This window comes from Bactrocera neohumeralis, chromosome 2, assembly GCF_024586455.1.
Source record: "Bactrocera neohumeralis isolate Rockhampton chromosome 2, APGP_CSIRO_Bneo_wtdbg2-racon-allhic-juicebox.fasta_v2, whole genome shotgun sequence".
NCBI lineage: Eukaryota > Metazoa > Arthropoda > Insecta > Diptera > Tephritidae > Bactrocera > Bactrocera neohumeralis.
In genome coordinates this window covers 79,298,822-79,320,134 of record NC_065919.1, presented here as the reverse complement: position 1 = coordinate 79,320,134, position 21,313 = coordinate 79,298,822, and the positions used below count along the sequence as shown (strand labels likewise).

Sequence of the window (21,313 nt, the reverse complement as noted above, 5' to 3'; positions counted from 1 at the left end):
ATGGTAGTAACTGGATTTTTGGGAAGGTGAGAATCTAACTCTGCATTCAGGGGTTATATACGGTTAGAATTTTCAAAAAATCGATTTTTTATATTTTATTTTCTTAATGCACATATATTTAAGATTACACACAGAAAATTTCATATCGTGCCGGTGAATATTTTCGAAGTTAAGTACACGTAAATTTGTAAAGGCGTTTCAGAATGCTTGGAGCTGCATTCCAAACTTTATTCGCGGTTTTCTCAAAATGGTGTTTTCAAATTCGGTGACCAACATTACTCGAAAACGGCTAAACCGAGTAGTCTCAAATTTTAACTCGAGCTAATTAAGCTAATTTCGATTCTCGATTAATAAATTTTATATAAAATAAATAAATATAATAAATATTTTTTTATAAACAATTTATGCCCGAAATATTGGTCAAAAGTCGGTTTTTTTTAGAAAGAGTCAAGCAATTTTATATTGCTTACTCCTTCGATTAATTACCAGATTTATTATTACATTAACGAAATCTGTTTCGCTTTTTAATTTCAGAGGATGCAGTTCAGAGGTATAGTGGTCACCGCAAAACGACTTTTTTGAGAGGAGCTCCCGGTGATCAGCTGCAGTTCCTTTCCAAATAAATATTTTTACTAATAGTAAATCTTAAATTACAGTTAAAAGATGCCGTAATATGCGTACAAATTTTTGGAGCAATATATTGAAAAGTTTTCTCAGAAAAAAATCTTGGGAATTCACTTTTTTCAGCCTTCTAGCCGTATATAACCCCTTCAAAGATTTCACTATAGATTTAGAGCAAACAAGAGAATGGAAGGGGTATATCAGAATCGATTGAGTAACTTTAGACTGCCAAATGAGTATAAAATCCGATTAACATCATTATATTCTGGAGTTATCCACACCATAACCGATTGCTTCCCGCTCGGATAAATCGGATTATTTAAAGTTACACGCACAAAATAGGCTCTAGGCTTGTAAGTATTAGAAGCTATAGAGAGCTACTTGCTTTTTAAAGAGCTCTTCAATATTATGTAAGCACATTTGAAGAAAGTCCAGAGTCGATATAAAAATTGGTAAAATCTGTATCACCAACTCAACTACAAATATATTATTTTATAAATCAGGTTAAAAGCAATACATTATTCTTTCAATAGATGGCTTTAGTGTTCCATATCTCCCGTTGTGTTAGACTAGCTGGCGTTGGAAAGTTAAGATTTTATAATAAAGAACTTTTTTGACAGTTTTCTGATTGCTTGACTCGTATTGTTTGAGTTAGCATTAGTGATAGACACCAGCATCCACATTTTACATCGATTTTTGATGAAGGCGAAAATATCAAGACGTGATGGTCAATTGTCGAAAATATTTGAACCGTCGAATACGATTGCAAATCCTTTGAAATCATTAAAATCAGGCTTAATACAAAAAAGAACTGGAGTGAACGCAAAAATTCATGGATCGCATATCACTCCAGAGATTCCGCATTGTAGCAAACAAAAATCTATTTTTGAAATCATTAAAATGGGTTATTTACGACAAAAGCAAAACGCTCGGTGGTAAAGAGTGTTCCAAGGTTCTCTACGTTTTTAAAGGAAAGACACAGACAATTGAATGGGTATGTTTATTATCATTCGAAAGAAATTTTTTTGACTTTATTTTTTGCAGATTATCTCTTTAAAAGCTTGGCCGAGGATGCGTCTTAGATGGACCAGCCGTTGAGTCAAATTTTCGATGACTCGTTGGAACATTTCGGCTGGTAAGTTGCAAATGACACGAGTGATATTTTAGTCCAAGGCATGAATCGAAGCATAGACTTCAAACTTTACATATCCCCACAAAAAAAAGTCAAACGGTGTGATATCATACAATCTTGGTGGCCAACCAATCGGCGCAAACGTGAAATTCTCTGCTTACCGAAGTGTTTTCTCAATAAATTCATTGATTGATGCGATGTCTGGGAAGTGGCGTCATCTTGTTGGAACTAAATGTCGCCGAGATCTTGCACTTCAATTTCAGGTATTAAATAGTCGGTTATCATGACGTAATAGCCATGGATGGTTATGTTCTTACTGGCATCATTTTTTTTTAAATATGGACCGATGTTGTTTTTTCCGGATGAAATGGCTGCTTTTGCATCTCTTCAGGTTGCTCTCCTTCCAAATGTGGCAATTTTGCTGGTTTAAATACCTATTGAGCCTTACATCACCCTGGTCAAGCAGGAATCGACGTTCAAAAAAGTTTTGCTATGTATTTGGTGGGATTGAGAAACAATTTACTATGAGTTATTCCTTTCCGGTCAAACTCTTAATTTGCAGTTATATCGACAACAATTGGGCTGTATTAAGGAAGCAATCACCCAGAAGCGGCAATTGGATAATAGGAGAATTGTCCTATCGTGATTCGTCAGAAGCTTGGTTATGAGATTCTTAAGCTTCCATCTTATAGTCCGGACTTGGCAATTGGATTGCTACTTGCTCTTGCTCAAGTCGAATGATGAAAAATTCGCTTCGAAAGAAGTTTTGCTATGCAAGTAAGTAATTTAAATTAAATAAGATATGCGCTCCGGCTCTGTAAGATCTAATGGATTTGGCTATAAACAGTTTACAACTTTAGCCTAAATTTAGGCAACGTTTTGTGTTCAGATAATTGAAGTTTAATGGACAAATTCACTCGGAGCTTCCGCGATTAGTCAGTATTATAAGGATTACACTAAATATTATTTTTCCATTCTGCTCGGAATGTAAGTATATTTCAAACCCAGAGAAATCTTGCTGCATCAAAACGCAATGGTAAAGTAAAAGCATACCGCTACGCTCTTGGGCTGACGCGCTGCCGCCCAATTAGCTCCCCAGTCATGTGCAACTAAATCGAAAAAAACCACGCCAAATAGTTACAAATAAGCCGATGCACTTACACATGCATAGAGTGATAAAGCACGCGAGCGGCCATACATCACCACCACCAACAACAACAACAACGTGAAGCCATCAAATAAATGAAAATTGAAATAAAATGCGATTAAATGGTGCCCCTGTGGCTTGCAACGTGTGTGTGGCACGACGTGACGTTGCGCGGCAAGCAGCAGTAGCAACAAAACGAGGCAAATCAAAGGCGCCCATTTAACAGCTCGCATGCATAATGCAACAACTCAGCACAGCACAGCAGAGCGCAGCGTCTGTCAAGCCAACCAAAGTCAGTCAGTTAGCAAGCAAAGCAGACAGCCGAGAGCGACAGCAGCAGCAAGCATCAGCACGAATGTGCAACAGTTGCAAGACTTTCATGTGGCAGTGGCACTATCCGCACTGGCACACCGTAAAGCAGAACGCGTGTAATGCAACTCATGAAATTAATCAATATGCATATACACACACACACACACACATTTACATATGTAAATAATCTGTTCTTGTTTAGTAACATGACACAGCGTCAAAGGTGTTGCTGTTGTTGCTATACAGTAGCAAACACGTTAGCAGTTGGGGCTGCCACGTTGGTGTTGTTGTATACAGATGCTGATTTATAGCGCAACTTTTCATTTCACTAGCGTACTGGGGCACATCGCCGTTGTGAATTATTGAAAACTCAAATTCCAGTTTATCTTTAAACGCCTTTTTCTCAAATTAAATTTTTCAAATTGGCTGCTGTTGTTTTTGGAAGATAAATCATTCCATCGCTTTGATTTTTTATACTCTCGCAACAAAGTTGCTAAGGAGAGTATTATAGTTTTGTTCACATAACGGTTGTTTGTAAGTCCTAAAACTAAAACAGTCAGATATAGGGTTATACATATATACCAAAGTGATCAGGGTGACGAGTAGAGTTGAAATCCGGATGTCTGTCTGTCCGTCCGTCCGTCTGTCCGTCCGTGCAAGCTGTAACTTGAGTAAAAATTGAGATATCATGATGAAACTTGGTACACGTATTCCTTGGCTCCATAAGAAGGTTAAGTTCGAAGATGGGCAAAATCGGCCCACTGCCACGCCCACAAAATGGCGGAAACCGAAAACCTATAAAGTGTCATAACTAAGCCATAAATAAAGATATTAAAGTGAAATTTGGCACAAGGGATCGCATTAGGGAGGGGCATATTTGGATTTTTTTTGGAAAAGTGGGAGTGGCCCCGCCCCCTACTAAGTTTTTTGTACATATCTCGGAAACTACTATAGCTATGTCAACCAAACTCTATAGAATCGTTTCCTTCAGGCATTTCCATATACAGTTCAAAAATGGAAGAAACCGGATAATAACCACGCCCACCTCCCATACAAAGGTTATGTTGAAAATCACTGAAAGTGCGTTAACCGACTAACAAAAAACGTCAAAAACACTAAATTTTACGGAAGAATTGCAGAAGGAAGCTGCACCCAGGCTTTTTTTTAAATTGAAAATGGGCGTGGCGTCGCCCACTTATGGACCAAAAACCATATCTCAGGATCTACTAATCTAATTAATTTTACAGCAAAATAAAAAAATATGTAAATGACGGATAATGAAATCTCGATTATCACTTTATCATGCGAGAGTATAAAATGTTCGGTGACACCCAAACATAGCCCTTCCTTACTTGTTTTTTTTTTTTGACAAGTCGCCGTTTTGTCATCAAATTTTCTTTTGCTTATTCATAGATCCCTAGATACTTGATTTAACTTATTACTTTAACGCAATCTGTTTGGTTTTTTAATTTCAGAGGATCCAGTTCATAGATATAGTGGTCACCGCAAAACGTCTTTTCCCGGAGATCAGCATCAGCTGTAGTTTCTTTCCAAATAAATAGTTTTATTAATACTAAGTCTTAAAGTAAAGTTAAAAGATAATATGTGTACAAATTTTTGGATCAATGAATTTAAAAGTTTTCACAGAAAAAAATTTGCTTTTTTTTGGCATTCTTGATACGTTTCTTAGATAACCTTTCTAATTTTAAGTAGCTTATAGCTACTTTTAAAAACAACTTTTTGAATAATTTGGGCTTTAAGCCGTTCAAATTGAATATTCGAACAAAATCTTTAAGTTATGGAACCTATAAAATAAATTCAGACATTTATGTTTAAAATGTAATCATCTGTCGAGTTTATTACTTTTAAAAGCGACTATTTAACCAGAAAACACTAATTTCATTGTCTAATTTCACCACTTCCTGCATCTAGTTGTCGTATAAAAAAGCGATTATATTTGGGAAATATCTAGTTAATAAATTAATTTTCTATTGAATTTATTATTAAAAATAGATGGGTTAGATTAACCGAAATTTGAAAATAAATGTTTCAATGGATTATGTATCAAATTAATGTATCTTCACGACATTGTGCGGTTAGAACATCTATCTGAAATCTTGATTGTAGTGATATAACTTAATCTTAAAAAATTCAATTACTTTTTGAAAAAGGCAAATATATATAGGGTACTCACAATTTGTCATAACGCATTGTAAAATCATAAATTGTCAATAAAGTGCCGGGAGTTCTTCATTTCCCCCTCTAATCTCCCGCTAATATGGGAGACAGGTAAATTTTTTTTCCTAGGTTGGTACAACTGTCCTTAATTATGATGCCAAAAATTAGCGCGATCTGTCAACCAGTGCGTTTACAGCAGCGGTTTATGTCAGTCGACCTCAGTAGTGTTTGTCGAATTTTACAAAATTTTTTTAACGTATTTGTGTTAAATTTTGGCCAAACACTCAACAAATAACATTGAGTAAGCACCGTATTCACCTGATATGGCCTCCTGTGACTTTTACCTTTCTCCACACTGAAGTATCCAATTCGGTGAACACGCTTCGACTCAATTGAAGACATCAAAACAAATTCGACGCGACAGCTGAAGGCCATCTGGAAAGTGCCTATGAAAAATGTTTTGACGATTGGAAGAAGCGTAGACACATATTCTTCGCTTGAAATATATGTTACTTTGAAGGGAATAAAATAAATTTGGATGATGATTGAAAAAATTTCGTTTTATTTATAAATTTCCGAAACTTTCTTGACATACAAAAAAGAGTTTATGTTATCAGTTCGATATAACTTATAATCTTGTGAAACTAAATGAAATCCCTAACCAACTTTTCGATTCAAAAAAATATGATATAAAATTTTATTTATGATATTAATGAGTGACTACATATATGAAATTTTTTCTGCAATTCTAAAGCTTATTATAGTGATATTATATATTTTAATTATTTTATCGATAGTTGGATAAAAATATTATTTTACGGAAAGGTTAAAATCTTCAATAGAGTAACTTTCAATAAAGTCATATTAAGTAATTTATCGATTTTTTTTAACCAAAAATTTTCTTTTATTCGATAATAATCGATATATTATAATCGAATATTTAAGTGCTTCAAACAAAAAATCTCTATCACAAAAGAAAATAATTTTCATTAGACATAAATAACTTCAAGTATAACTACTGACAAAAGCTTATTTGTATCGATTTAATTTAAAAAAATCAAACGATTCTGAGAAATTCTTGCTGTCTATGACATCGACAGTTTCTAATGAAATCTATTAAATATTAACATAATTAACTTCAGTATTATTATTTTCGATTAAATTTGTATTTGAAAAAATTTGGTTTTTATAGACAGTAAAAGTACTGTTATCGATTAGGTTATAATCGATAATAAAAATACTATTATCGATTGAATTTTTATTTTAGGAACTTAATCGAAAAAATTTGGTTTTTATCGACAATAAAATCGACTGTTATCGATTAGGTTATTATCGATAATAAAACCATTATTATCGATTAAATTTTTGTTTTAGGAACTTAATCGAAAAAATTTGGTTTTATCGACAGTAAAAGTACTGTTATCGATTAGGTTATTATCGATAATAAAAACATTATTATCGATTAAATTTACATTTTAGGAATCTGAAACAATAATAATATTGATTGATTGATCGATGTGTTAAAATATTTTAATTACAAATTTTACAATTTTTTTTTTAATTTTTTCTTTTTAGCTCAATATTTAAATTAAATATTGTTATTAAGAGGAAGAGGGACTTGAATTATAACTAACTTATTTACTCGTGCCGCTATTTTCTTTATTGATAACAATAAAAATCATTCCTAAGGTTTCCATCTTAAGTCTTTAGTTATTTCAGTATACAAATAATAACAAAAACAACTACAAGCTTCAGCCTGTTTGCTGCACAATTAGAGAAAACCGAAAGTGCAATCAGTGCCTTGCTGCAAATCGAATTTACTGATTGCAAATAACACTACTGTGCAATTGTTTCTGTTGTTGTTGTACGCTTACTGTCGGGACAAATTAGCGATGTAAGCACGTACATATATACTTGTACTAAGCCACCACTGAATGCTGAATTGACCAGCAGCTAAGCTTACTGCATGCAATTACATGCAACATGCAACATGTGGCAAGCAATATGCGTTGATTTAATGAAACACCGAACCGCAGACAGCAAGTCTTTGCTGCCTGAGCCGATCATTAACTTAAGTGGCAGTTGGATGCTGCTGACTTTGTTGTTGCTGTTGTTGTTGTTATTACAATTACTAGGTATTTACACGCTTGTCTGGCAGTGGAGTAGCATTTAAGCAGCTCCTTTGACGGCACTGCCACTTTGCGAGGCTCAGAATGCGGGTTTATGCTGGGTTTGCGTGCCTCTGTTTGTGTGCTTGGCTGCCTTAGACTTGCCTCATTATTAATATTGTATGCTGCTGCTTAGGGCGCAGACACGCGGCGATTAAATTAAGACTTTGCATGGGTTTCACTTACGCTGCCTTTCAGCCGTTCAGCTTGCCGGCTCCCTGATCATCCAGCTAAGCCAGGCTGTGGTGCCCAGCTGTAGTGGTTGTCGGCCCGCGTGTGAGCAGCTGCCAAATCGAAACTTACCACTTGGCGGTTGTCGGCGATGTGAATGCGCATGCGTTGTTCATATGACTTTGTGGCTATAAATAGCAGTGCGATGCAGCGGAGGCGGGGATAATAGTGCGTAGCAAATGTGTTGCAAAGGCATGCCAGCAGAAGTGTGTAAATTGATATGTACATATGTATGTGTATGTGTACTTTAGCTCGGTGGCAAATAATGTGGAAAATATTTACAAATAGCTTTGGCCATGATCTTCACTTTGATCTTGACCAATTGATCGCGGTTTGGCGGCTGTGTCGAGTTCTTTTAATTTTTCAATTTTCGTTTTCTTTGCATGTCGCTTTCGATTTCATTAAGCATTCTTGTCTCGCATTTGTTGCGAAGAACGAGCTTCGGATAATGGGAGACACTAAGGAATTTCGCAAACCTATAAATCTTCTTGTAAATAACAATGTAGGCACTTACCTTGGTTAATAGTGTTCTAGAATATTTTGTGGTTTCACTTCAGTAAAAATATTTTTAGCAAAGAATTTTTAAGTGCCTCTTAAACTCTGCCTTAGAACTACGTTCATTGAGATAGAGTTCTCATGGCTTTCGATTTTTTAGAGTTCTACGTATACATTGTCATCGTAATGAAGAATTTAGGTGCAGTTAGTATTTATGAAGGCCATCAGTGAGGAGATTTCATTGAACCTTTCTTCTGTAAAGACTGAACTAAATTTCCAATACTACCTGCCTTTAGGCTTAAACCACAACCACCACAAATCTCCTCAAAGTACCCAATGAATAGATTGAAGCGAACTCCAAGGGCTAACTGCTCCCCGTTGTATCAGATCTAAGTTTCCGGTCAGACCTAGCCAGCTTTTGCTACTACCAGTTGAGCACCATCAAACTCAGTAAGAATCTCAGCCAAAGTCTATAACATCAGTTCAAGCTAAGTATTTTAGCTTTTTTTCTGGCAAAGCTATGCTGATATTTTGAAGCAAGCTTAATAACAGGCTTACCACACCGCGGGCAAGGGGTAGAAGCACGCAGGAGAATATGAATGACCTACAGTCCAAAAGAAATCAATGACGAATTGGCGGCGTTTGCAAAAAAAGTTTAATTTTATGTGATTTTTCATCAGATCAAAAACTGTCAACTGTCAAATTGAGGTCATTATTCGGAGACCTGTAAACTTGGATAGGGATTATTTGTCTCCAAACTGTTCAAATTTTAAAATTTGGTAAAATGTTTTGCGAAAAACGAGTTTAAAATTTAAAATTTCAGTATATATCTTTAAAAGTAAATAAAACCTGATGAAATAGAAAATCAAACAAGGTGTGCCTCTGAATGGTTTCTGAGTACGGGAAATAGCTTTATAGTCTACGAGCAATTAAGTCGAGAGATTGTAACAAACTTCATGTGAGAACAGCTTTTCGCGGTAGGTTCATACAACAATAGGAGAGACCTCCGGAATTATAATAGGAAGGAAGGAGAGAACGGGCACGGAAATTACTGGTATTGAAAAGTTTGGTAGACACTAATCGAAATTTATTGCGAAAGTAAAAGGGTTGAAGCAGCCAGAAATATAACTGTTGGTAGCATTGTACATGCTTAGGTCGCTAGATCGAAAGAAAACTGTCTTTTTTTACTTTGTGGCAGATGCAATTGAACACTTGCCCTTGAGCATACTTGTTTGAGGGTTGGATGAGATACTGTGAAGTAAGGTACTGTAGAAGAGAGAAAAGGGCAGGAGAACTCATTGACTTGATTCCAATTAATACACAATTTAATTTTCACAAAACTTATAGCCAATTGAAACACAGTTCCATTATTTATCGATAATCACTATTTTTAAAATATATTCCGTAAACATAAGTGGATGGATGTACTGGAATTTGCTTATTAAAGTTGTGAAACACTTTTATGCTCTATTGAGCTGGTCCATAGTTAAGATGGTTAAGAAGTGAGTACGCTTAAAAAAGAATATATATGTACATATAACAAATATTTGCAAATGAACTCAGCTAAATGGCTGATCATATATTTCTTTTTTGGAAATTCGAAATCAGTGTATTCGTACTGAAAATTCCGGCATATTCAGCATATTTCCAATTATTCAACAATCAATTATTACTCAGCCCTCTGATGAAAAACATCACCATATATCTAAAATCTCTCATCCACTGTTTGCCTTACATTACGCGCGAGCAATACCAATTCACTTCGCTTTCATTGACTTAATTTTTTAATGAACTTTGAATGTTTACGATTGTTACAGTTTGTAATTTCTAATTTGCCACCGGACGAGTGAGTTGCCATGCACAGCTGAGGCAATATATAGCCTGCGATGGCGCACACCAGCGAGCGGCGGGGTTTAGGGTAGAGAACGCGCATTAGAACTGCAACTAATTGATAGCAACGACTCGCCATTAGACAGAAAAGCGCCGACGGCCAAAAGCTGTGGCATGTACCGCGCCACAAGGCACATTAGCGTTGCCACAATACGCTCACCATACTTTCGTGGAATGGCATCATATATATACTCGCTTACTGAGAGCAACACTCACTCGCCCACATACTACTCCTTCATTCACTCAATCATTTTGCGAGCTTTCTCTGCCGATGGCGCTGCTGTATGCCCTTTGATTCCCAAGACAAGCGACTGGTTGATGAAAATGGAAAGGCATCGCGTAAGTGGTTCCATCGAACGGCATATGCTATGCATGTATGTGTGTGTGTGTGTGACGTTTAAGTGTTGCTGCGCCGCCTGTTAGAGACAGTTATTTTTTCAGCAGCGTAACGCAGCGTTGATGCTCGCGGCGGCAGTGTAGACGATCGCTTGGGTGATTCCTTGTCTAAATGGTGGTACTGCTTGGTGGGTGGTGGGTGTGTGGTTGGATGTGCGGTTGGGGTTGGCGGCATCAAAAGGATTACAGCCGAAATTGCTAATTCAATTTTAATTTGTTTAAAAGTACATGACAATGACCAGCAGCGCCGTCAGCAACGTGAGTTGAGTGCCGCCGCCTGCTATCGACAGCCACTGTTTTCCGTTAGTTGTCAGTAGTGGAATGCTTGTGGACGGTGGAACAGCTGTGGCAAGCGCTAATGAAATTACCGGAAGATAAAATTTCAATTGTTCGGTTGAAAAGTTATGTATATATTCTCTTGCCGCAATTTGAAGTGATTTCTTCTATGCCATAAAACCTTCATTAATTGTCACTCAAGGCAATGCAAAATATGTTACGGCGCACGTTATATACCCCAAAGAAGAAATTAGCCGAAGCTACACATTTTTGGAATTACTAAATTAATTTCTGATTGTTTGTGATTGTCCGTCTGTCAGTTGATTTCAATTAAAACGCACGAACAAGAAATGGAATTCCGTTGTTTTTTTTATTTTAGATCAATTTTATCGAAAAGAGGTAGTCAGCTGAGATCCATTTCGAGCTTTCCTACTTCGAATTTAATGGGAAATATGTATTATTATTCAGAAAAACATTTTTTTGCATTTATTTTTTGAAAAAAAATTTTTTTTCAAATGCTAGCCGCGGCTACATCTCAGATGGTCCATCCGTTGAGTTCAATTTTTGATGACTCGTTCGGGCTTTTGACTTGGATGCTCCAAGTCCTGAATCGAGATTGTCCATAAAGCCTGTGCTTGCCACGAAGTTTGTAATAGCCAGTTGGAAAGGTAGAAAACTCCATTAAATGTATATATTATATAAATGGCCAGTATGATGAGCTGAATCGATTTAAGCACATCCGTCTGTCCAACTATATCTACACATCTGAACTAGTCTCTCAGTTTTTGAGAAATCGATCTGAAATTGTGCAGATGTCCTGGAGGCAATATTTTGTATTTTGAAGGGTATTACAGCTTCGGTGCAACCAAAGTTTTCCTAGTTTATTAAATTACTTAGAACAGATTTTTTCATATTTTTAAACAAATTACGCTTTTGTCAAACGTTTTGGTGAAATAACTTAATCTACTGCTCCACATATTTTCCAATTCAATTTTGAAAAATGTTCGCGCATATTTTTCAATTTTCTATAAATATGGCAAATAATGAAAGCCGGAGCAATACAGCTTCTACACTTACACACACATACACAGAAGCAAGCTGAACGTGCGCTTCCATGAAATATGATTATTAAAATAGATGCATCGCTTTTAGTAACAATTCCGAATGCAATCATCTAAATAAAATCGCTATGTTTATTAAAATGAAATATTGTAAACATTTAAAAATCACTTGACAAAAGGAAGCAATTCCGAAATAAAATTAAAGTTAAAATCCAAACGTTTTACATGGCGCCGACGCAAAAAAGAACAACAATTGGCGCCGTCAATGCTCGACTCGTTGGCGCCACTCAAAATGCATTAGTAAATAAAATAAATTTCCGCATAAAGTCACTAAATGAATATAAGGAAATAAGTAAAATACATACGTATATATGTATGTAGATGTATATATCAGATGGCAGGAAATACGCGCAGCACTTAAACGATTATGATATAGAATTTACGATATCACAGGTAGCAAAGGGAAAGGTATGTGTGTATGTGGATGGCATAACACTCCTGTAGTGAAATAAACTAGTTATAATACGAACTACTTTATAACTAGTATGAAATGCAGAATATATTAGTTAAGCGGTGGCCTATGTTGCATATAAAAAGCTAATACTTTTAGTGTTAATGCCCTAGGAGATACCAATAGTCAGTTTTCAGTCGGAAATGTAACAGTTCAAAAGTAGTGACTAACATAACTGTCTGGTTCAATTTATATTCTTAGAGAAAATTTTAAATTTGTTTAAAACTTCACTGTTCTTGATGAAAAAATTTAGAATCTTTCCTTAACCCCCAAATTGGTATTGGAAAAAGTTGAAATTGATTTTGAAATTTTCACACTAGTTCAAAATTAGACAGTAATATTATACAAAAAACTTGATTTTTTGTTAACTAATCTGCTGTTTTACTGCTGGGTTACCTCGCCTAAATATATTTAGGCACATGAATGAAGATATGTGCATATGTTATATTTACATCTATGTTGTGAGCGATTATCAAAAATATATTTTTATATAATTTTTTTTAGATATTTTTTCTATATTTCAGATAAGTATTCAAATATCAATTCATTTATTAACTTAAGTACGATTGCAAGATAATTCGAATGATGTTGGAATTTTTTTTTCGAAAAATGTTAGAAAATCCAATTGTGGAATATTTTAATTTTTCTATAAGTTTTTAAATTTAAGATAGCCAAAATTTTTATCTTGAAGGAAATGGGTGATTCAAAAGACAATTTTTTTGTGAAAAAATGTACCCTTTGAAGTGGTTAAAAATTCGAAGTTATTCTCGATTCAGGCCTTGGAGAAACACATCACGCGTGTCATTCACCAGTTACCATTTGAAATGCTCGAGCGAGTCATCAAAAATTGAACTCAACGGATGAACTAACTGAGACGTAGCCAACATTTGAAAGATACAATCTCCAAAAAGTAAATGCCAAAGAATGTTCTTTCGGAAATTTAAAGTTTCTGTGTTTTTTCTTTAAAAAGTAGAAATATCGAAATAGATCACCCTTTATAATTCTATATAGGGACATACGAACATCGTGCAAACAAACGAAACCGGACTGCAACCGTGCCTTCTTCTTATATAATCCAATTTTAAAATTCGTCTGATTCGTTTGCTGTCTAAAACGCAAATCAAGCTTCAATGAATGTATCGGCATACAATTTTTCCCGAATAAGGCGCTTCAAATGGGTCCCCTTGTGTTCAAAAATTGCACAATTCGGGCCAAAAATATTCAAGCCTCCAGATAACAAATATGCGATTCAAATTTCCGCTTGAGTACATTTTATTGAAAAAATCGGTCAATCTGAAAGATATATCATTTGGATTCAGAGAGAATTATTTATTAATAATGTTAAGTCTGTATATCAAAAATGTCTTATATAAGAATTTTCGAACTTCTGGGTGACTTTATATCGCCCTTCCATATTTGTTTTTTTTTTTGTGTTTTAACTTACACGTGGACTTAACCCCTTAAAATAAAGTCTCTCGCGAAATGGAAAAGGCTTATGAGCAGAACTTATTCTATATTTACAAAGGCTTTAATCTATAAATATTATTTAGGAAATATTTTTAAAAAAGTATTAAACACTGTCATTTTACGTTTCTTAGATGGGATTTTTTATAAGTTAGAATAGAATTTATATCCTCAAAAATAGTTACCGTATCAACTGCAATCATATATGTACATGTGCCCCAAATCTATTCTCTGAGCATAAAGATGTTCCTCTAACCTAGCTTTACCTGAGCCAACCTATATATGTGACCTGGTCTACGAAAAGGAAGCTAACGTGCGAAAACTAGTTTTCTGGGAAACAGCTGTTAAAAATAAACAACTCGTTTCGTCAGTTTCTCGTTATCTCTTTAATTGTTTTCCTTTCCAGAGGCTTCAAGGACGTCCAGTAAGTTATCAAGCTCTTGTTTTACATGTGCCCCAAATCTATTCTCTGAGCATAAAGATGTTCCTCTGCTGTTTTTGTGACCTGGTCCGAAAAAGTTAACTTTTTGTGAAACTAGTTTTTGGTCGGAATATTTGACACCTAAGCCCCCTTTCCGTAGACCAGGTCACATATAATAATTTATTTCATTGTCAACTGCTTTAAAAGAGTTTAATTTTATTTTAAAACAAAATTTTTAAAACTTACTAGGTCAATATCTCTTTATCCACTGCCATCTCTCGATATTCGGCAATTTCATAGAAAAAGCTAAATTTAATTTTATTTCGACGTTTCAATTTATCTATTCGATTTAAGTTGCTTTCCACCACTCTTTCTATTTGTATTTTATCTCATTTGTCGTTTTCCAAATTGCACTGTGATTTCTTTTTTGGTTTTTTGTTTCAACTGTCACTTTTTTAGACATTTTCGTTGGCGCGTAAAATTATGCCAACTTTGCAAAAGAATTTCAAATTAAAAGAGAAATAAAGCGCAGAGTGTGTCAATGAGAAATAAAGTGAATCGAATTGCACCCATAAAAAAAGAATATTATTTGAAATATATGAATTGAAGCAAAAAAAAAATACACTGTTTTCCTGCACGTTTGATGTTGCTGGTGGCTGTTGGGCTAAACGGCAGCGTAGCGTGAAATTTGAATATGCTGCCGATTGGGGTTTTTTCTTAGCGCGTGAAAATAAAGTTAATTTGGCTTTTACGCAACCAGCTACAAATATGGCTTTGATGGACTGCGAGATAAGGTATCTATCGCTTTTTTGGAGGTAAAATTTAAATGTGCGCTTCCATAAATATTGAAATAAATTTAAGCATCTTATAAAAATATTTGAAAAAAATTAAAACATACATATGTATTGAAAAAAATTGAAAAAATATTTGAAAAAATATTTGAAAAAATTGATAATAAAAATTGGTAAAAATACTAAAAAGTTTTCCCATCGAAATTATTTTTTTGTGTTACTTAAATCGAATTTAAAGTATTAAAAAGGCAAAACTCGAGTAATTAAATTTTTTCTCTCCAATGTCACATGTGTCAAAATGTGCAGCTATATTTTTTATTGCCAAATTTCATATTTACCGACGCATTATGATCAATCCAATAATACTTTGCATTTAAAAAAATATACTTTTTGTTGTTGCAGCATTGCGAAAAACCTAAAATCATTTTATGTTGCGTTTATTTACACTTTGCTCATAATAGTTTAATCCCGCATATTATGGCATACATGAATTTTAAATCAATTCACAAACACACACACACATAAATATTTATAAAAGCACATGGCAATGTAGCATAATCTAATGTCATTTGTTTTTGCTTAATAAATGTGATAAGCAAATATTTTGAGAGATAACGCCTCTGTGCATATATTTGCATACTCCACAAGATAATACCGTTAAATGTGCAAGCTTATTGCATTAAATATTTACGCGGATAAAATTTTAAATATTCATATTTTATTTACTTGAGCGTATTAACGAAATATTAATGCAAATAGACAAGTGCAGCGATATGGCAACACTGTTATGTGTTTTCTCTTTTAGGTTACTAAACTGTTGCTTGGTATTTAAAAGCTATTGAAAAGTTTTCAAATTAAATGAAAATAATATTTTAGCACAGCTACTTTGTTTGTGCAAAGAATATTAAAAAATGTATAAATATAAAATAAATTTTGGGTTTTGGTGGCTACATTTATTATTAAACCATTGCGTTTCACATACATGTCTCCTTCTCTTAATCGTTCAACTTTCAACCATTTTTCATATACGTATGATATCGAGTATATTTTATATCTGCTAGAATGGGTATATACAGGATTTTCCAATAAGAGTGATATGATTAAAAAAAAAGAACACTCATTGTTAAGGAAATTCAAATGTTTTTTAAATAATGTGAAACACAGTCGATTCAATTAAGTTCTGAATATAATATCATTCAAATGACCTGCTTTGCAGGAACGAATTCGATGAACCCAATTTTTGTGTACTGTTTCCACTAAATCTAGTCGTATGACATGAATAGGACTTTCAATATGGACTTATAAGGCTTGAAGAGACTGTGGTTTATTGCTACAGATCACTGACTTCATAACCCCATAATAAGTAATCTAATGGTGTTAAACCACAACCTCTTGGAGACCATTTAGTGCAACAATTTCTTAAAATAATCGGGTGTCCACTGTGTAGCACGTAGCACCGTACTGCTGAAACCAGATTTTGCCTTCTTCTTACAATTGCGGCCATAAAAAGTTGTTTTTCATCGATCTATACCGCACTCCATTGACAGTAACGGTGGTACCTTCATTTCGAAAGAAGTACGGATCGATGATTCTACCAGACAAAGAACGACACCGAGCTCTCAATTTAGGTGAATGTAATGGTTGTTCCTGAATTATTTGTGAACTGTTATCGTTTTCAAATTGTTTCAAGGCAAGAAATTGTAAACATTATCTACTAAATGCAATGGTAAAAGTTGTAGACCATGACATTGAAATTTAACTTCAGTAGTTCCGACCAGAATGTCATGTGCCTGGTCTCAACCTTGGCTGGGAGATAAAGAATAATCAAGAATATTTGATTTAAGATAACATCACGAGCCAAATTAACCCGGGCCACCCACGTGTATTTTTTTTGGGGTCCTAACTTCGAGTGACAATAATAATGGTAATAAAGTATTAAATTTTTTCAAATAAATTTTTTATTTATTGAAGCTTCACGTTTTTAGTCTAGCTGCTTGAGCCATATCTAAAGGAATCGTTTCTGGCCACTCTCAAGTGAATGGCGCTTAGAGAACTTTCCTCTTTTGTGTGAACTAGTACACATGGCTCCATCGTCCTGGGCCATAACAACCGCGCTTTTAGATCTGCTTACTCCAGATTTGATAAAGAAGCGAAGAAAATGGGTCTGGTAGTGAACAAGCAAGACGAAATATCTCCTGAAACAAACAGTCGTCGCACTGGCGACTTGACGCCCGCGTCGTTATTGATAGTCATAACTTCGAAGTCGTAGATAATTTCGTCTATCTTGGAACCAGCATTAACACCAACAACAACGTCAGCCTCGAAATCCAACACAGAATAACTCTTGTTGCTACAGGTGCTACTTCGGACTGACTAGGTTTTGTTCTCGACGAACAAAGACTAAACTCTACAAGTCACTCGGCATGGTCGACGACAACATCTGAACCAAATTATTGCAATCGTCAAGCCAATCTGCATACTCTTAATACTACATGAAATCTTGACTATTAATGTACTCAGCTCCAATATCCGACCACCACCTACTACTCGGTGTACTAAGTTAATGAATAATCAAGTTGTCTTATACACGGTCTAGTAAAAATAGGTCCATTATTTTTTCAATAGGGGGCCTTAATAATCCGTATCTCGTGTTGTATTAGAGCGATCGGACTGCGCTGAAGTATCGATATAATAATGAAAATACTTGCATCTGACCACTGCTATGGCAGTTTAAGTGTTAAAGATTACACCAACCAATTAAATAAGGTTGCAAGCATAAAGAAGCGCAATATATGGGTACCATTAGAGTTAACGCAAAAACACCACATTGACCGAATTTCCATTTGCAATTCACTGAAAAATCGCAACAAAATCAAACCATTTCGAAAATGGATAGTTACTAGTAATGGGGACCGAATGGATATTGTCGTATCTCGGTGAGCTAGCGCAAAGATGCTTTAAACCAAGATTGACCATCAGGTCAATGTTCCATCTACGACCTAACTCTTACTTCGAACCCTTACTGTCAATAATTGGACCCTCTGAAGAAAACATTCGCCCGAAGCGGTCAGCTTTGAGCAATAGAGGAAGAATTCTGTCACATTCAGGCCATACACCTATAGCTTGTGACCCGCCAGAGCTTGGTTTGGAGATTCTAGTGGGTCCACTTTATAGTATACGGATAATGTCTTTGCTGGTGAAAAAGTGGCATCTAGGGAAGCTTATAAAAATCAATCAATCCCCCTATTTCAGCACTTTAGTCGTAACGATAATACTGTCTTACTCTCTTTAATGGTTGATCTCTTATTCTCTCACGGTACAGTCTTTTGGAAGGTCACCCCAACCAAACCTGTTAGTTTGTTCTAATTATTCAAGTTTTTAGGTTAATTGGTGTGATGTTTTCCCGAATTAAGAAAATACAGATATTTTCTCAACAGTACCCTCTAACCATATATCTCTAACCTGCGCATAGCATATAAGTAACTGTTTCCGCCTGAAATTATAACTTATCTACTCGTCTTCAAATAAGTATTTTCACATATCCTAGTAATATATACCTAGACCATCTTAGCTCTTAATGACCCAAAATAGTTTAAAACTCACAATTCATTTTTAATTTTTTGGCAAAATCCTTGTGTTTCTTCTTAACGGATGCTGGAATGCAATTCGCTGCAATGCAGCTCATTTACACACTACTCGCTCTCCTTTTTATGCTTCCATTTCCTTTGCTACACTGCATTAATATAACAAACAGTATAATTAAAATGTGAGACAAAAAGCGCCTTCGCACTGCACACACACATATATGTATATACTTATATGTATACATGTATATACAAGTATACAAACCTACATATTAGGGTGGGTCAAAAAAAATTAAAATTTTTTCTTAGAAACTGTGAAAAATGAAATGAGAAATGATAAATAAAAGACTGTGATGACAAAGACAATAATACTATAATTGTGATTTTTGATTTTCCACATAAATAAAGTACAAATGTGTCTTATTTCATTTGGATGTACAGGATCCGGCACTCGAACTGTGACCAACTTCAGACCGTTCGCGCAGCTGTTGCACTGGAATCAGCTATTTATAAATTTGCTGAATGACAGTTCGGAGTATTGTTCACAAGTGTACAAAAGTGTTTTGCCAAAAGTGAATCATTTAAAATCACAGCCAGCGTGAGCTCAACCACCTTAATGTGAATAAAGTTTTTGTTTATATTCACCACCACTCGTTTTAATGAACTGGTAGCATCGCAAAACGCCGTCATCGCAGCAACGTCACGTGAGATGAGCGAAATCCACGACGAAGTGCCAATCAAATGGCTAAAGAACTGAAAATATCCGACCGCAGCATCCGACGCATACTGAAAAATGAGCTTAAGGTCAAGCCTTACAAGTTCCAAAAGGCCCATAATCTCACACCAAAGCAGCAGTAAGTAAGACTTGAGAGAGCGAAGCAGTTGCTTCGCTTGGCCGAAAGCTGTCTCAAAACGATAGGGTTTACTTGACAGACCGTTCATACGAGAATCTAAGTCATCGGTTGGTCACCGATGATGGGCGGGCAGCACCCGCCACAAATAATGGTTTGGGCCGCTGTCACCGTAGATGGGCGCTCTCCATTTTTTTCATAGAGCCTGGCGTCAAAGTAAATACGACATATTATCAGGAAAGTGTTCTGGAGGCTGCTATGAAGTCGTGGGCAAACAAACATTTCGGTCGCAAACCATGGATGCGAATCCAATGGATTATTCTCTCTGGGCCATTTTGGAGAGCAAGGTCCGAAGTAAAAAATACACCAGTCTCGTGGCCCAAAATAACGCCAAGTTACATTCGGACAGCTTGCGATTTGTTTTTTGACCGTCTCAAGGCCATAGTTAAGGCAAAAGGTGGTCATATCGAGTAAAAGTAAATTGGTCCTGAATTTATGATTATTTTTACACATTTTGTACTTTAAAATAAAAAAATAATAATTTTCCAAACCGAATGTATGGCTTTTTTAATTGGTTACACTTCGAGTGCTGGACTCTGTATAATGCACTCGAATTGAAAATTCAACTATTAAAAATTTTACTATAATTTTTTTTCGTCATTTTCGACGGTTTTTATTAACGGCAACTAAGGAAAAAAAATAAAATATTTTTTTTGATCCACCCTAGTACATACATATAAACATTGTGCTGTGTAGAAGTGCATACATATGCATAAGTGTGTGCGTGTGTTAGTGTTTTGCCCGTGGCAAAGCAAGGATTTCCTGCGCTCGTTGGCATTGCAGCGCTTCGCTTTGCAGTGATTTCATAGCGCAACCCTGTCATACCGTTATCGTTTGTGCACGAACTTACCTTGTGCTTGTGCCATTCGCACGCTTCCGCTTGCCGTTAGAAGTATGCAGTATACCGTGAGAAACTGACAAAACAATGACAGTGTGGCTCTAATGGTGTTGCTGGTGGTTTTGTTGTTATCCTCGTTGTTGTTGTTGCTTTTGTTGTTGTTACTGCAGTGGAGACGACGCCTCAGGTGCGCTTGTGGTGAGATTTTTGTGTGTTGCTGCCGCTTGTCGGCTTTGCTGCAGTTTTTGTTGTTGCTGTTGCTGCTGACGCTGTGCAGCGGATGCGGAAATGGCGCCATTTGTGTTGTTGACGCCATAATGGTGCGCAAAATGCAATACAAATGTTAGCTGCCTGCAAAAAGTAGAAACAAAAAAGTAATTAAAAAAGAGCCGTTATGATATGAAGCAAGTGCTTGTTGTTGTTGTTGTTGTAAGTAAGTGAATCTTGCCAAAAATTTCAATAAGCGCATATTTTTGCGAAAATTTCGTATACGGCGCGCGACGCGTGTGCTACAACTACAACAAAAAGAGCACGCAAAGACTATATTGCGTAACAATTTTGCGCACAATAAATTTTCCATCAATTTTACTAATTAAAAAGTTGCCACTTTGCACAACGGCAGGCAATGCGACAGCAGATGGGCAAACACAAAGTGCACGAAGCGGAGTAGTGAAAAAACTGGCACGAGACGAAATTGAAGTGCGCAAAATTGAATGTCGGACACACACACACGCGCGTACTCATACACACACACACAGCAATTTAGCGTCACTTCATTGCCGGCATTTGTTTTCGCAGCATTCTCAATCAGCGCTCTGACAGCGTCGCACTTTGTCCTCCGCCTCGTCGACTAATGCATGCCGCTTTTCTCACTTTCTCTCTCGCC

At 35.7% G+C, this 21,313-nt stretch overlaps 1 protein-coding gene across 1 annotated transcript in view; it reads right to left on the bottom strand.

Moving 5' to 3' along the window:
* The window catches only part of LOC126767070 (mucin-5AC), a 45,069-nt gene extending 24,326 nt beyond the window's left edge, over positions 1-20,743 (bottom strand). The window contains exon 1 of the mRNA XM_050484688.1: positions 20,440-20,743. Coding sequence (XP_050340645.1) covers positions 20,440-20,743 — 304 coding nt within the window. The remainder of the gene's footprint in view (positions 1-20,439) is intronic.
* Positions 20,744-21,313: the final 570 nt, after the last annotated feature.